The following is a 17301-nucleotide window of genomic DNA, read 5'->3' as shown; positions in this document are numbered from 1 at the left end:
ATGGGATCCTATATGGGGTATGGGGTCCTATATGGGGTCCTATATGGGGTATATGGGGTCTTATATGGGGTATATGGGGTCCTATATGGGGTATATGGGATCCTATATGGGGTATATGGGGTCCTATAGGGGATATAGGGTCATATATGGGGTATATGGGGTCATATATGGGGTATATGGGGTCCTATATGGGGTATATGGGGTCCTATATGGGGTCCTATATGGGGTATATGGGATCCTATATGGGGTATGGGATCCTATATGGGGTATATGGGGTATATGGGGTCCTATATGGGATATAGGGTCATATATGGGGTATGGGGTCCTATATGGGGTCCTATAGGGGATATAGGGGATATAGGGGATCCTATAGGGGGTATATGGGATATAGGGGATCCTATAGGAGATATATGGGGTCCTATATGGGATATGGGGTCCTATATGGGGTATATGGGGTCTTATATGGGGTATATGGGATCCTATATGGGATCCTATATGGGGTATGGGGTATATGGGGTCCTATATGGGGTATATGGGGTCCTATATGGGGTATGGGATCCTATAGGGTCATATATGGGATATGGGGTCTTATAGGGGGTATATAGGGTCCTATATAGGGTATGGGATCCTATATGGGGTCCTATAGGGGATATAGGGGATCCTATAGGGGATATATGGGGTATAAGGGATCCTATAGGGGATATAGGGTCATATATGGGATCCTATATGGGATATTGGGTCCTATATGGGGTATATGGGGTCATATATGGGGTATGGGGTCCTATATGGGGTATGGGGTCCTATATGGGGTATATGGGATCCTATAGGGGATATAGGGGATCCTATAGGGGATATAGAGTCATATATGGGGTATATGGGGTCTTATATGGGGTATATGGGGTCCTATAGGGTCATATATGGGGTATATGGGATCCTATATGGGGTATATGGGGTCATATATGGGGTATATGGGGTCCTATATGGGGTCCTATATGGGGTATGGGGTCATATATGGGGTATGGGGTCCTATATGGGGTATGGGGTCCTATATGGGGTATATGGGGTATGGGGTCATATATGGGGTATGGGGGATCCTATAGGGGATATAGGGTCATATATGGGGTATATGGGGTCATATATGGGGTATATGGGGTCCTATAGGGGATATAGGGTCATATATGGGGTCCTATAAGGGATATATGGGGTATCGGGTCCTATATGGGGTATACGGGGTCCTATATGGGATATAGGGTCCTATATGGGGTATATGGGGTCCTATATGGGGTATATGGGGTCCTATATGGGGTATATGGGGTCCTATATGGGGTCCTACATGGGGTATATGGGGTCCTATATGGGATATGGGGTCCTATAGGGGATATAGGGGATATAGGGGATCCTATAGGGGATATAGGGTCCTATATGGGATATGGGGTCCTATATGGGGTATGGGGTCCTATATGGGGTATGGGGTCCTATAGGGGTTATATGGGGTCCTATATGGGGTATGGGGTCCTATAGGGGTTATATGGGGTCCTATATGGGATATATGGCCATATATGGGGTATATGGGGTCCTATATGGGGTATGGGGTCTTATATGGGGTATATGGGGTCCTATATGAGATATGGGGTCCTATAGGGGATATAGGGTCCTATAGGGGATATAGGGGATCCTATAGGGGATATAGGGTCATATATGGGGTATATGGGGTATATGGGGTCCTATATGGGGTATGGGGTCCTATATGGGGTCTTATATGGGGTCCTATATGGGATCCTATAGGGGATATGGGGTCCTATATGGGGTATATGGGATCCTATATGGGGTATGGGGTCCTATATGGGATCCTATATGGGGTATGGGGTCCTATATGGGGTATATGGGATCCTATATGGGGTATATGGACTCCAATGGGGACCCTAATAAGATATAGGGGATCCTATATGGGATATAGGGTCATATATGGGGTCCTATATGGGGTATATGGGGTCCTATATGGGGTATATGGGGTATATGGGGTCCTATATGGGATATTGGGTCCTATATGGGGTATATGGGGTCCTATAGGGGTTATGGGGTCCTATATGGGATCCTATATGTGCTTTATAGGGCGGCCCTATAAGCTTTATGGGGTGACCCCATAGACTCACCGTGGTGGTAGGTTGCAGGTTGAGCACTGAAGCCATTTTGAGCCGCCGCAGCCGCCGCCTGAGCTCCGGGAGCCAATGGGAGGAGAGAATCGCCGTGGTTGCCGGGCAGAACAGTCGGAGGTTGGCCTGGAGGATTAAAGGTCATAGAGAGGGGGATAGAGGGGACGAGCTGGGGCGGCCATCTTGGATCATAGAGTGGGGGATAAAGGGGACGCTCTGGGGCGGCCATGTTGGATTGGAGGACTGGGCGGCCATCTTGGATTGGAGGACTGGGCGGCCATCTTGGATTGGAGGACTGGGCGGAAGGGCGGCCATCTTGGATTGGAGGACTGGGGACTAAGGGCGGCCATCTTGGATTGGAGGACTGGGCGGAAGGGCGGCCATCTTGGATTGGAGGACTGGGCGGAAGGGCGGCCATCATGGATTGGAGGACTGGGCCGAAGGGCGGCCATCTTGGATTGGAGGACTGGGCCGAAGGGCGGCCATCTTGGATTATTAATGGGGTTATTAATGGGGTTATTAATGGGGTTATGGCCCTATTAATGGGATTATGGCCCTATTAATGGGATTATTAATGGGATTATGACCCTATTAATGGGATTATGGCCCTATTAATGGGATTATTAATGGGATTATGACCCTATTAATGGGATTATGACCCTATTAATGGGATTATGGCCCTATTAACGGGATTATGGCCCTATTAATGGGATTATGGCCCTATTAATGGGATTATGACCCTTTTAATGGGATTATCAATGGGATTATGGGATTATTGATGGGATTATGGCCCTATTAATGGGATTATGGCCCTATTAATGGGATTATGGCCCTATTAATGGGATTATCAATGGTATTAATGGGATTATTAATGGGATTATGACCCTATTAATGGGATTATGACCCTATTAATGGGATTATGGCCCTATTAATGGGATTATTAATGGGATTTATGGGATTATTAATGGGATTATGGCCCTATTAATGGGATTATGACCCTATTAACGGGATTATTAATGGGATTATGGGATTCTCAATGGGATTATGGCCTTATCCATAGGCCGGCGGCCATCTTGGACTCACTGGTAGACGCCACAGGGATGGAAGTGAAGCTGGACGTTCCAGGCTCCGTCTGTTGGTTGTAGGCCTCGCTTGGAGCCCGACCTTGAGCCGGGTGTTGGATTATGGGATTATTAATGGGATTATTAATGGGATTATGGCCCTATTAATGGGATTATGGCCCTATTAATGGGATTATGACCCTATTAACGGGATTATGGCCCTATTAATGGGATTATTGATGGGATTATGACCCTATTAATGGGATTATGGCCCTATTAATGGGATTATCAATAGGATTATGGGATTATTAATGGGATTAAGACACTATTAATGGGATTATGACCCTATTAATGGGATTATGGCCCTATTAATGGGATTACGGCCCTATTAATGGGATTATGGCCCTATTAATGGGATTATGGCCCTATTAATGGGATTATGGCCCTATTAATGGGATTATGGCCCTATTTATGGGATTATTAACGGGATTATCAATGGGATTAATGGGATTATGACCCTATTAATGGGATTATGACCCTATTAATGGGATTATCAATGGGATTATGGGTTTATCAATGGGATTAATGGGATTATGGCCCTATTAATGGGATTATGGCCCTATTAATGGGATTATGGCCCTACTAATGGGATTATGACCCTATTAACGGGATTATCAATGGGATTATGGGATTATCAATGGGATTATTAATGGGATTATGTGATTATCAATGGGATTAATGGGATTATGACCCTATTAATGGGATTATGGCCCTATTAATGGGATTATCAATGGGATTATGGGATTATCGATGGGATTATGGCCCTATTAATGGGATTATGGATTAAATTAATGGGATTATGACCCTATTAATGGGATTATGGCCCTATTAATGGGATTCTCAATGGGATTTATGGGATTATGGCCCTATTAATGGGATTCTCAATGGGATTATGGCCCTATTAATGGGATTATGACCCTATTAATGGGATTATGGCCCTATTAATGGGATTATTAATGGGATTATGGGATTATCAATGGGATTAATGGGATTATGACCCTATTAATGGGATTATGGCCCTATTAATGGGATTATGACCCTATTAATTGCCTTACTGATGGTATTAATGGGATTATGACCCTATTAATGGGATTATGACCCTATTAATGGGATTATGGCCCTATTAATGGGATTATTACTGGGACTATGGGATTATCAATGGGATTAATGGGATTTCTGATGGGATTATGGGATTATTTATGGGATTATGGGATTATCAATGGGACTATGGCCCTATTAATGGGATTATCAATGGGATTATGGCTGTATCACTATCTTATAGGGTCGGCGGCCATCTTGGACTCACTGGTAGACGCCACAGGGATGGAAGTGAAGCTGGACGTTCCAGGCTCCGTCTGTTGGTTGTAGGCCTCGCTTGGAGCCCGACCTTGAGCCGGGTGTTGGATGGTCTGAAGCGAATGAGCCTCGTTGGATCCTATGGGGGCCTGTTGGCCGTCGTAGTCGCTCACGTATTCGTCCTTCACTAATAAACTGGACGGGGCTCGGGATTATAAAGGGGAGAAAAGGATGATAAAGTGAAGATTGAAAGGATGGAGCCAAAAAGGTAGGTTTTTAGCCCAAAAATGACCCAAAATGAGGCAAAAAATGGCATTTTTGACCCCAAAAATGACATTTTTGGCCTCAGAATGACCCAAAAATGGCATTTTTGGCCCCAAAAATGGTGGTTTTAGGCCCAAAATGACCCAAAAATGACCCAAAATGACCCAAAAATGATAGTTTTAGACCCAAAAATGGCATTTTTAGACCCAAAAATGGTGGTTTTTACCCCAAAAATGGGATTTTTAGACCCAAAATGACCCTAAAATGACCCAAAATGACCCCAAAATGACCCAAAACGACCCAAAAATGGCAGATTTAGACCCAAAATGACCCAAAAATGGTGGTTTTGACCCCAAAAATGGCATTTTTGGCCCCAAAATGACCCAAAAATGACCCAAAATGGCCCAAAAATGGCATTTTTAGACCCAAAATGACCCAAAAATGGTGAGTTTTGGGCCCAAAATGGTGGGTTTTGACACCAAAAATGACATTTTTGGCCCCTAAATGACCCAAAAATGGCCCAAAATGACCCAAAAATGGATTTTTAGACCCAAAAATAGTGGTTTTGACCCCAAAAATGACATTTTTAGACCTAAAATGACCCAAAATGACCCAAAAATGGTGAGTTTTGGCCCAAAAATGGTGGGTTTTGACACCAAAAATGCCATTTTTGGCCTCAGAATGACCCAAAAATGATGGTTTTGACCCCAAAAATGGCATTTTTAGCCCCAAAATGACGTTTTTTAGCCCCAAAATGACCCAAAAATGAGAGTTTTAGACCCAAAAATGGTGGTTTTGACCCCAAAAATGCCATTTTTAGACCCAAAATGACCCAAAAATGGCATTTTTGGCCCCAAAATGACCCAAAAATGACCCCAAATGACCCAAAAAGACCCAAAAATGACCCAAAATGACCCTAAAATGGTGGGTTTGACCCCAAAAATGGCATTTTTAGACCCAAAATGACCCAAAAATGGTGGTTTTGGCCCCAAAAATGACATATTTAGACCCAAAATGACCCAAAAATGACCCAAAATGACCCAAAAATGGTGGTTTTGACCCCAAAAATGGTGGTTTTAGACCCAAAATGACCCAAAAATGACCCAAAAATGGCATTTTTAGCCCCAAAAATGGTGGTTTTAGACCCAAAATGACCCAAAAATGACCCAAAATGATCCAAAAATGACATTTTTAGACCCAAAATGACCCCATAGAAACCAATGGGACCCCATAGAACTCAATAGGACCCCATAGAACTCAATAGGACTCCATAGGACCCCATAGGATCCTATAGGACCCCATAGAACTCTATAGGACCCCATAGGATCCTATAGGACCCAATAGGACCCTATAGGACCCCATAGGACCCCATAGGAATCAATAGGACCCCATAGGACCCCATAGGAATCAATAGGACCCCATAGGATCTAATAGGACCCCATAGGATCCTATAGGACCCCATAGAACTCTATAGGACCCCATAGAACTCTATAGGACCCCATAGGATCTAATAGGACCCAATAGGACCCTATAGGACCCCATAGGAATCAATAGGACCCCACAGGATCTAATAGGACCCAATAGGACCCTATAGGACCCCATAGGAATCAATAGGACCCCATAGGATCTAATAGGACCCCATAGGATCCTATAGGACCCCATAGGACCCCAATACGACCCCATAGGACCCCATAGAACTCAATAGGACCCCATAGACCCCAATAGGACCCCAATAAGACCCCATAGGACCCCATAGGACCCTATAGGACCCCATAGGACCCCAATACGACCCCACAGGACCCCATAGAACTCAATAGGACCCCAATAAGACCCCATAGGACCCCATAGGACCCAAAAACCCCATTTCTGACCCCAAAAACCCCATTTCTGACCCCAAAAACCCCATTTCCGACCCCAAAATGACCCCATAGAAACCAATGGGACCCCATAGGATCTAATAGGACCCAATAGGACCCCATAGAATCCCATAGGACCCCACAGACCCCATATAACCCCATAGAACTCAATAGGACCCCATAGGATCTAATAGAACCCCATAGGACTCAATAGGACCCCATAGTATCTAATAGGACCCCATAGGATCCTATAGGACCCCATAGGACCCCAATACGACCCCACAGGACCCCATAGAACTCAATAGGACCCCATAGACCCCAATAGGACCCCAATAAGACCCCATAGGACCCCATAGGACCCTATAGGTCCCCATAGGAATCAATAGGACCCCATAGGATCTAATAGGACCCCATAGGATCTAATAGGACCCAATAAGACCCCATAGGATCCTATAGGACCCCATAGGACCCCATAGAACTCAATAGGACACCATAGACCCCAATAGGACCCCAATAAGACCCCATAGGACCCCATAGGACCCTATAGGACCCAAAACCCCATTTCTGACCCCAAAAACCCCATTTCTGACCCCAAAATGACCCCATAGAAACCAATGGGACCCCATAGGAATCAATAGGACCCTATAGGACCCCATAGGATCTAATAGGACCCCATAGAACTCTATAGGGCCCCATATAACTCTATAGGACCCCATAGGATCTAATAGGACCCAATAGGACCCCATAGGACCCCATAGAAACCAATGGGACCCCATAGGATCCTATAGGACCCCATAGGACCCCAATACGACCCCATAGAACTCAATAGGACCCCATAGACCCCAATAGGACCCCATAGGACCCCATAGGACCCTATAGGACCCAAAAACCCCATTTCCGACCCCGAAAACCCCATTTTTCACCCCAAAATGACCCAAAAACCCCATTTCTGACCCCAAAAAACCCCATTGTTTCCCCTATAACTCACCGTTGCTCTGTAGGGTCAGGCCCGATAGATCTGGAAGGAATGGGATTAATAGGGTTAGTTATGGGACCCTATAGGACCCCATAGACCCCATAGGACCCTATAGGATCCTATAGGACCCCATAGGACCCCATAGGACTCAATAGGACCCCATAGAACCCCATAGGACCCCATAGGACCCCATAGGATCTAATAGGACCCCATAGGACCAGATAGACCCCATAGGATCTAATAGGACCCCATAGGATCTAACAGGACCCCATAGGACCCTATAGGACCCCATAGACCCCCTAAGACCCCATAAGACCCCATAGGACCCCAATAGGATCCTATAGGAATCAATAGGACTCTATAGGACCCCATAGGACTCAATAGGACCCAATAGGACCCCATAGAACTCAATAGGACCCCATAGGACCCCATAGGAACCAATAGGACCCCAATAAGACCCCATAGGATCCTATAGGACCCCATAGAACTCAATAGGACCCCATAGGACCCTATAGGACCCCATAGGATCTAATAGGACCCTATAGGACCCAATAGGACCCCAATAGGACCCCAATAGGATCTAATAGGATCTAATAGGACTCTATAGGATCTAATAGGACCCCATAGAACTCAATAGGATCCCATAGGACCCTATAGGATCCCATAGAACTCAATAGGACCCCATAGAATCCAATAGGACCCCTACAGGACCCAATAGGACCCTATAGGACCCAATAGGAACCAATAGGAATCAATAGGACCCCATAGAACTCAATAGGACCCCATAGGAATCAATAGGACCCCATAGAACTCAATAGGAACCAATAGGAATCAATAGGACCCAATAGGACCCTATAGGATCTAATAGGACCCCATAGAACTCAATAGGACCCCATAGGATCTAATAGGACCCCATAGAAACCAATAGGACCCCATAGAACTCAATAGGACCCCATAGAACTCAATAGGACCCCATAGAAACCAATAGGACCCCATAGAACTCAATAGGACCGCATAGAACTCAATAGGACCCCATAGAAACCAATAGGACCCCATAGAACTCAATAGGACCGCATAGAACTCAATAGGACCCCATAAGACCCCATAGAGCCCCATAAGCCCCAATAGGACCCCATAGGATCCCAATAAGACCCAAATAGGACCCCATAGAACTCAATAGGATCCCATAGGAACCAATAGGACCCCATAGGACCCCATAGGATCCCAATAACACCCTAATAGGACCCCATAGAACTCAATAGGACCCCATAGGATCTAATAGGACCCCATAGGACCCAATGGGACTCCATAGAACTTAATAGGACCCTATAGGATCTAATAGGACCCCAAAGGATCTAATAAGAGCCCATAGGCCCGAATAGAACCCCAATAAGACTCCATAGGACCCCAATAGGACCCCATAGGACTCTGTAGGACCCCATAGACCCCCATAGGATTCAATGGGACCCGATAGGAACCAATAGGACCCCATAGGACCCCATAGAACTCAATAGGACCCCATAGGACCCATTATAAACCCCTTACGCAAACTGTGTAACTTCCCTTACGCAAATTGCGTAACCCGACTCCCACTTACGCTAACTCCGTATTCCCATCCCTCACTTACGCAAGCTCCGTATCTCCCCCCATTATAAACCCCGCTCCTTACGCAAACTCCGTACCGGACTTACGCAAATTGCGTAACTCCCCCCATTATTTCCTATGGCCTCCCTTACGCAATTTCCGTATCTCCCCCCATTTAATCATAGGACCCTGTAGGACCCAATAGGACCCCATAGGACCCCAATAAGAACCCATAGGACCCCAATAAGACCCCATAGGACCCTATAGGACCCCATAGGACCCCAATACGACCCCATAGGACCCCAATAAGACCCCATAGGACCCTATAGGACCCCATAGGATCTAATAGGACCCCGTAGAACTCAATAGGACTCCATAGAAACCAATAGGACCCCATAGAACTCAATAGGACCCTATAGGACCTCACAGAAAACAATAGGACCCCATAGGATCTAATAGGACCCCATACACCCCAATAAGACCCCATAGAAACCAATAGGATCCCCATAGGCCCCATAGAACCCCATAGAATCCAATAGGACCCCATAGAACTCAATAGGACCCCATAGGACCCCATAGGACCCCATAGGAATCAATAGGACCCCATAGGAATCAATAGGACCCCATAGGATCTAATAGGATCCCAATAGGACTCAATAGGACCCCATAGGAATCAATAGGACCCCATAGAACTCAATAGGACCCCATAGGACCCAATGGGACTCCATAGAACTCAATAGGACCCCATATAACTCAATAGGACCCCATAGAACTCAATAGGACCCTATAGAACTCAATAGGACCATATAGAACTCAATAGGACCCTATAGGATCCTATAGGACCCCACAGGACCCCAATACGACCCCATAGGACCCCATAGGATCCTATAGGAACCTATAAGACCCCATAGAACTCAATAGGACCCCATAGGATCCAATAGGACTCTATAGAGCCCCATAGGAATCAATAGGACTCCATAGAACTCAATAGGACCCCATAGGACCCAATAGGACCCCATAGGACCCCATAGAAACCAATAGGACCCCATAGGAACCAATAGAGTCCCATAGGACCCATTATAAACCCCGTACTCCCTTACGCAAATTGCGTAACCTGAGCCCTCACTTACGCAAACTCCGTATCTCCTCCCATTATAAAGCCCTATTCACTTACGCAATTTACGTAACTCCCCCCATTATTTCCTATGGCCTCCCTTACGCAATTTCCGTATCTCCCCCCATTTAATCATAGGACCCTGTAGGACCCCATAGGACCCCAATACGACCCCATAGGACCCCATAGAACCCTATAGGACCCCATAGACCCCATAGGACCCCATAAGACCCCATAGACCCCATAGGACCCAATAGGACCCCATAGGACCCCATAGGACCCAATGGGACCCCAATGATACGGGTTGACACACACACTGTCACACTTGAGATCAAACGCGTACTGACAATACTTGACGTGCTTCAACCCCATAGACCCCATAGGACCCCATAGGACTCAATAGGACCCCATAGGATCTAATAGGATCCCAATAGGACTCTATAGGACCCCATAGGAATCAATAGGACCCCATAGAAATCAATAGGACCCCATAGAACTCAATAGGACCCCATAGGAATCAATAGGACCCCATAGGACCCCATAGGATCCTATAGGACCCCATAGAAACCAATGGGACCCCATAGGACCCCATAGGATCCCAATAACACCCTAATAGGACCCCATAGAACTCAATAGGACCCAATAGAACCCTATAGAAACCAATAGGACCCCATAGAAACCAATAGGACCCCGTAGGACCCCATAGAACTCAATAGGACCCCATAGACCCCAATAGGACCCCATAGAACTCAATAGGACCCCATAAGACCCCATAGGACCCCAATAGGACCCCATAGACCCCAATAGGACCCCATAGAACTCAATAGGACCCAATAGAACCCTATAGACCCCATAAGACCCCATAGAAACCAATAGGAACCAATAGGACCCCATAGAACTCAATAGGACCCCATAGAACCCAATAGGACCCCATAGGACCCCATAGAAACCAATAGGACCCCATAGAACCCCCTTACGCAATTTGCGTAACTCCCCCCCCCATTAACCACCATAGTCCCTTACGTCAATTGCGTAACCCGACTCCCACTTACGCAAGCTCCGTATCTCCCCCCCATTATAACTACCGCACTCCCTTACGCAAACTGCGTAACCTGAGCCCTCACTTACGCAAATTGCGTAATTCCCCCCATTATTTCCTATGGCCTCCCTTACGCAATTTACGTATCTCCCCCCCATTAACCACCATAGTCCCTTACGCAAATTGCGTAAGTCTCCCCCATTATTTCCTATGGCCTCCCTTACGCAATTTCCGTATCTCCCCCCATTTAATCATAGGACCCCATAGAACTCAATAGGACCCCATAGGACCCCAATAGGACCCCATAGGACCCCATAGGATCTAATAGGACCCCATAGAAACCAATGGGACCCCATAGAACTCAATAGGACCCCATAGAACTCAATAGGACACCATAGAACCCAATAGGACCCCATAGAACTCAATAAGACCCCATAGAACTCAATAGGACTCCATAGAAACCAATGGGACCCCATAGGGTCTAATAGGACCCCATAGAACTCAATAGGACCCAATAGGACCCCTATAAGACCCCAATACGACCTCATAGAAACCAATAGGACCCCATAGGAATCAATAGGACCCCATAGGAATCAATAGGACCCCATACACCCCAATAAGACCCCATAGAAACCAATAGGACCCAATAAGACCCCATAGAACCCCCTTACGCAGTTTGCGTAACTCCCCCCCATTTAACCCCATACACCCTTACGCAAATTGCGTAACTTCCCTTACGCAACCTCCGTAACTCCCATTATCGAACCCCCCGCCCTTACGCAAACTGCGTAACTCCTCCCATTGGCCCCATAGTCCCTTACGCAAATTGCGTAAGTCTCCCCCATTACTTCCTATGGCCTCCCTTACGCAAATTACGTAATTTTACTCACCTATTCCGGGCGACACCACCCTCTCATAATGATACGGGTTGACACACACACTGTCACACTTGAGATCAAACGCGTACTGACAATACTTGACGTGCTTCAACCCCATAGGATCCAATAGGACCCCATAGGAATCAATAGGACCCCATAGAACCCCATAGAGTCCATAGGACCCAATAGGAACCAATGGGGCTCCATAGGAATCAATAGGACCCCATAGAACTCAATAGGACCCCATAGAACTCAATAGGACCCCATAGAACTCAATAGGACCCCATAGAAACCAATAAGACCCCATAGGACCCCAATAGGACCCCATAGGATCTAATAGGTCCCCATAGGACTCAATAGGATCCCATAGAACTCAATAGGACCCCATAGGATCCTATAGGACCCCATAGAACTCAATAGGACCCTATAGGACCCAATAGGACCCCATAGGAATCAATAGGACCCTATAGGATCTAATAGGACCCCATAGGATCTAATAGGACCCCATAGAACTCAATAGGACCCCATAGGATCTAATAGGACCCCATAGAACTCAATAGGACCCCATAGAACCCCATAGAAACCAATAGGACCCCATAGAACTCAATAGGACCCCATAGAACTCAATAGGACCCTATAGGACCCAATAGGACCCCATAGGAATCAATAGGACCCTATAGGATCTAATAGGACCCCATAGGATCTAATAGGACCCCATAGAACTCAATAGGACCCCATAGGATCTAATAGGACCCCATAGAACTCAACAGGACCCCATAGAACCCCATAGAAACCAATAGGACCCCATAGGACCCAATAGGACCCTATAGGATCTAATAGGACCCCATAGGACCCCATAGAGCCCCATAGACTCCAATAGGACCCCATAGGACCCCATAGAAACCAATAGGACCCCATAGAACCCCATAGAACTCAATAGGACCCAATAGAACCCCATAGAGCCCCATAGGACCCCATAGAACTCAATAGGACCCCATAGAACCCCCTTACGCAATTTGCGTAACTCCCCCCCATTAACCCCCATAGTCCCTTACGCCAATTGCGTAACCCGACTCCCACTTACGCAAGCTCCGTATCTCCCCCCCATTATAAACCGCGTACTCCCTTACGCCAATTGCGTAACCTGAGCCCTCACTTACGCAAATTGCGTAACTCCCCCCATTATTTCCTATGGCCTCCCTTACGCAATTTGCGTATCTCCCCCCATTTAATCATAGGACCCTGTAGGACCCCATAGGACCCCAATAGGACCCCATAGACCCCAATAGGAACCCATAGGACCCCATAGGACCCCAATAAGACCCCATAGGACCCCATAGGACCCCAATAAGACCCTATAGGACCCCATAGGACCCCATAGAGCCCCATAGGACCCCATAGGACCCCATAAGACCCCATAGGACCCCATAGGACCCCATAGGACCCCATTGTACTCACCTATTCCAGGCGACACCACCCTCTCATAATGATACGGGTTGACACACACACTGTCACACTTGAGATCAAACGCGTACTGACAATACTTGACGTGCTTCAACCCCATAGACCCCATAGGACCCCATAGGATGCAATGGGACTCCATAGGACCCCATAGGAATCAATAGGACTCTATAGGACCCTATAGGATCTAATAGGACCCCATAGGAATCAATGGGACTCTATAGGACCCCATAGGATCTAATAGGATCCCAATAGGACTCTATAGGACCCCATAGGAATCAATAGGACCCCATAGGACCCCATAGAACCCAATAGGACCCCATAGGCCTCAATAGGACCCCAATAAGAACCTAATAGGACTCAATAGGACCCCATAGGATCTAATAGGACCCCAATACATCCCCATAGGACCCAATAGGACTCAATAGGACCCCAATACGACCCCATAGGACCCCATAGGATCTAATAGGACCCCATAGAAACCAATAGGACTCCATAGAACTCAATAGGACCCCATAGAACCCAATAGGACCCCATAGGACCCCATAGGATCCCATAGGACCCCATAGGAATCAATAGGACCCCATAGGAATCAATAGGACCCTATAGGACCCCATACACCCCCATAGGACTCAATAGGACCCCATAGAACTCAATAGGACCCCATAGGATCTAATAGGACCCCATAGAACTCAATGGGACCCCATAGAACTCAATAGGACCCTATAGGACCTCATAGAACTCAATAGGACCCCATAGAACCCAATAGGACTCCATAGAACCCATAGGATCTAATAGGACCCTATAGGACCCCATAGAACTCAATAGGACCCCATAGACCCCAATAGGTCCCAATAGAACCCCATAGAAGTCAATAGGACCCCATAGAACCCCATAGGATCCCAATAGGACCCCATAGGATCCCTATAGGACCCCATAGAACTCAATAGGACTCCATAGAAACCAATAGGACCCCATAGAACTCAATAGGATCCAATAGAGTCCCATAGGACCCATTATAAACCCCCTACTCCCTTACGGAAACTACGTACCACACTTACGCAATTTACGTAACTCCTCCCATTGGCTCCACAGTCCCTTACGCAATGTACGTAACTCCCCTTATTCTCCCGCCGCCCTTACGCAAACTGCGTAACTCTCTCCCATTATAAACCGCGCTCCTTACGCAAACTCCGTAACTCCCCTTACGCAAACTCCGTATCTCCCCCATTATTTCCTATGGCCTCCCTTACGCAATTTACGTATCTCCACCCCCATTAACCACCATAGTCCGTTACGCAAATTGCGTAACTCCCCCCATTATTTCCTATGGCCTCCCTTACGCAAATTACGTAATTCTACTCACCTATTCCAGGCGACACCACCCTCTCATAATGATACGGGTTGACACACACACTGTCACACTTGAGATCAAACGCGTACTGACAATACTTGACGTGCTTCAACCCCATAGGACCCCATAGACCCCATAGGATCCCATAGGAATCAATAGGACCCCATAGGACCCCATAGAACCCCATAGAGTCCATACGACCCAATAGGAACCAATGGGGCTCCATAGGAATCAATAGGACCCCATAGAACTCAATAGGACCCCATAGAACTCAATAGGACCCTATAGGTTCTAATAGGACCCCATAGAACTCAATAGGACCCCATAGAACCCCATAGAACTCAATAGGACCCCATAGAACCCAATAGGACCCTATAGGATCTAATAGGACCCCATAGGACCCCATAGAAACCAATAGGACCCCATAGAACCCCATAGGATCCAATAGGACCCCAATAGAACCCCATAGACCCCATAGACCCCATAGAACCCCATAGAACTCAATAGGACCCCATAGGATCCTATAGGACCCCATAGAACTCAATAGGACCCCATAGAACCCAATAGGACCCCATAGAACTCAATAGGACCCCATAGAACTCAATAGGACCCCATATAACCCCCTTACGCAATTTGCGTAACTCCCCCCCATTAACCCTATACACCCTTACGCAAATTGCGTAACCACTCCCCCATTTAACCCCATACACCCTTACGCAAATTGCGTAACCTCCCTTACTCCAACTCCCTATTCATAGCCCTCACTTACGCAAACTCCGTATCCCTCCCCATTATAAACCACGCTCCTTACGCAAAGTCCGTAGCCCTCCCTTACGCAATTTGCGTAACTCCCCCCATTATTTCCTATGGCCTCCCTTACGCAAATTGCGTAACTCCCCCCATTATAAACCCCGTAGTTCCTTACGTAAATTCCGTATCTCAATACTCACCGATCCCAGGCGACACCACCCTCTCGTAATGATACGGGTTGACACACACACTATCGCACTTCAAATCAAACGCGTACTGACAATACTTGACGTGCTTCAACCCCATAGACCCCATAGGACCCCATAGGAACCAATAGGACCCCATAGGACCCCATTGTACTCACCTATTCCGGGCGACACGACCCTCTCATAATGATACGGGTTGACACACACACTATCGCACTTCAGATCAAACGCGTACTGACAATACTTGACGTGCTTCAACTCATTCTTATGCAGGTCGGGCCACCTCCATAACCTGGCGTATATCACATGTGGGAACCCTTTTCTCCCGGCCACTTGCAGCCTCCCGTCTAATGTACGTTGTATGGTCACGCATTTACTCGGGTGAGCCCCGTTGGTCGTAATGGCGGCGATGAGAGAATCCAGCTCGTCTTTCTTCTCCTTCAGCTTCTTAACGAGGCTCTCGATGGCTCGTTTGGCGAAGGTCTCGCTCTCTCCGCCCTGCCTGTGGCACATTAAGCTGTGGACGATGCTCAGACAAGCGTCGTTGCTGCTGGGGGGGGTGGAGATGGACATGGCGGACACCGGGAGCGATGGAGAGCCCGATGGAGGCCGCTAAGATGGAGGGACGCAGCACATCCGGGTACTTAGGGGGGGTTCCGGGTTGGGAACCCGCAGTACATCCGGGGATCTGGGAGGGACTTCCGGGTTTGAGGGACTTCCGGGTTTGAGTTACATCCGGGGACTTAGAGGGGACTTCCGGGTTTGGGAACCCGCAGTACATCCGGGGATCTGGGAGGGACTTCCGGGTTTGAGTTACATACGGGGACTTAGAGGGGACTTCCGGGTTTGGGAACCCGCAGTACATCCGGGGATTTGGGAGGGACTTCCGGGTTTGAGGGACATCCGGGTTTGAGTTACATCCGGGGACTTGGAGGGACTTCAGGGTTTGAGTTACATCCGGGGACTTCCGGGTTGGGAACCCGCAGTACATCCGGGGATCTGGGAGGGACTTCCGGGTTTGAGTTACATCCGGGCACTTAGAGGGGACTTCCGGGTTTGGGAACCCGCAGTACATCCGGGGATCTGGGAGGGACTTCCGGGTTTGAGTTGCATCCGGGGACTTAGAGGGACTTCCGGGTTTGAGTTACATCCGGGGACTTCCGGGTTGGGAACCCGCAGTACATCCGGGGATCTGGGAGGGACTTCCGGGTTTGAGTTACATCCGGGTACTTAGAGGGACTTCCGGGTT

At 47.4% G+C, this 17301-nt stretch overlaps 1 protein-coding gene across 10 annotated transcripts in view; it reads right to left on the bottom strand.

Annotated features, from left to right (window-relative positions):
- LOC107306999 (SMAD family member 4) overlaps positions 1-16694 on the bottom strand; it is a 41045-nt gene extending 24351 nt beyond the window's left edge. For 8 of the 10 annotated variants that reach the window (XR_014941799.1, XM_085535305.1, XM_085535314.1 and 5 more), the window contains exons 1-5: positions 16211-16694; positions 7679-7708; positions 4581-4775; positions 3237-3317; positions 2154-2279 (exon numbers count right to left, since the gene is read on the bottom strand). Coding sequence is in view for 9 of the 10 variants with exons in the window: in XM_085535305.1 (XP_085391431.1) it covers positions 2154-2279; positions 3237-3317; positions 4581-4775; positions 7679-7708; positions 16211-16625 (847 nt within the window). In the remaining variant the exon portion in view is untranslated. Of the gene's footprint in view, positions 1-2153; positions 2280-3236; positions 3318-4580; positions 4776-7678; positions 7709-12293; positions 12444-13739; positions 13893-16210 lie in introns of those variants that run through there. The other 2 variants (XM_085535312.1, XM_085535313.1) reach the window with 2 other exon arrangements.
- Between the last annotated feature and the right edge of the window lie 607 nt (positions 16695-17301).

This window comes from Coturnix japonica, unplaced genomic scaffold (genome assembly GCF_054131305.1).
Source record: "Coturnix japonica strain WE unplaced genomic scaffold, WE-NBRP24 Scf115, whole genome shotgun sequence".
Taxonomy (NCBI): domain Eukaryota; kingdom Metazoa; phylum Chordata; class Aves; order Galliformes; family Phasianidae; genus Coturnix; species Coturnix japonica.
This window is presented reverse-complemented; position numbering and strand designations above follow the sequence as displayed.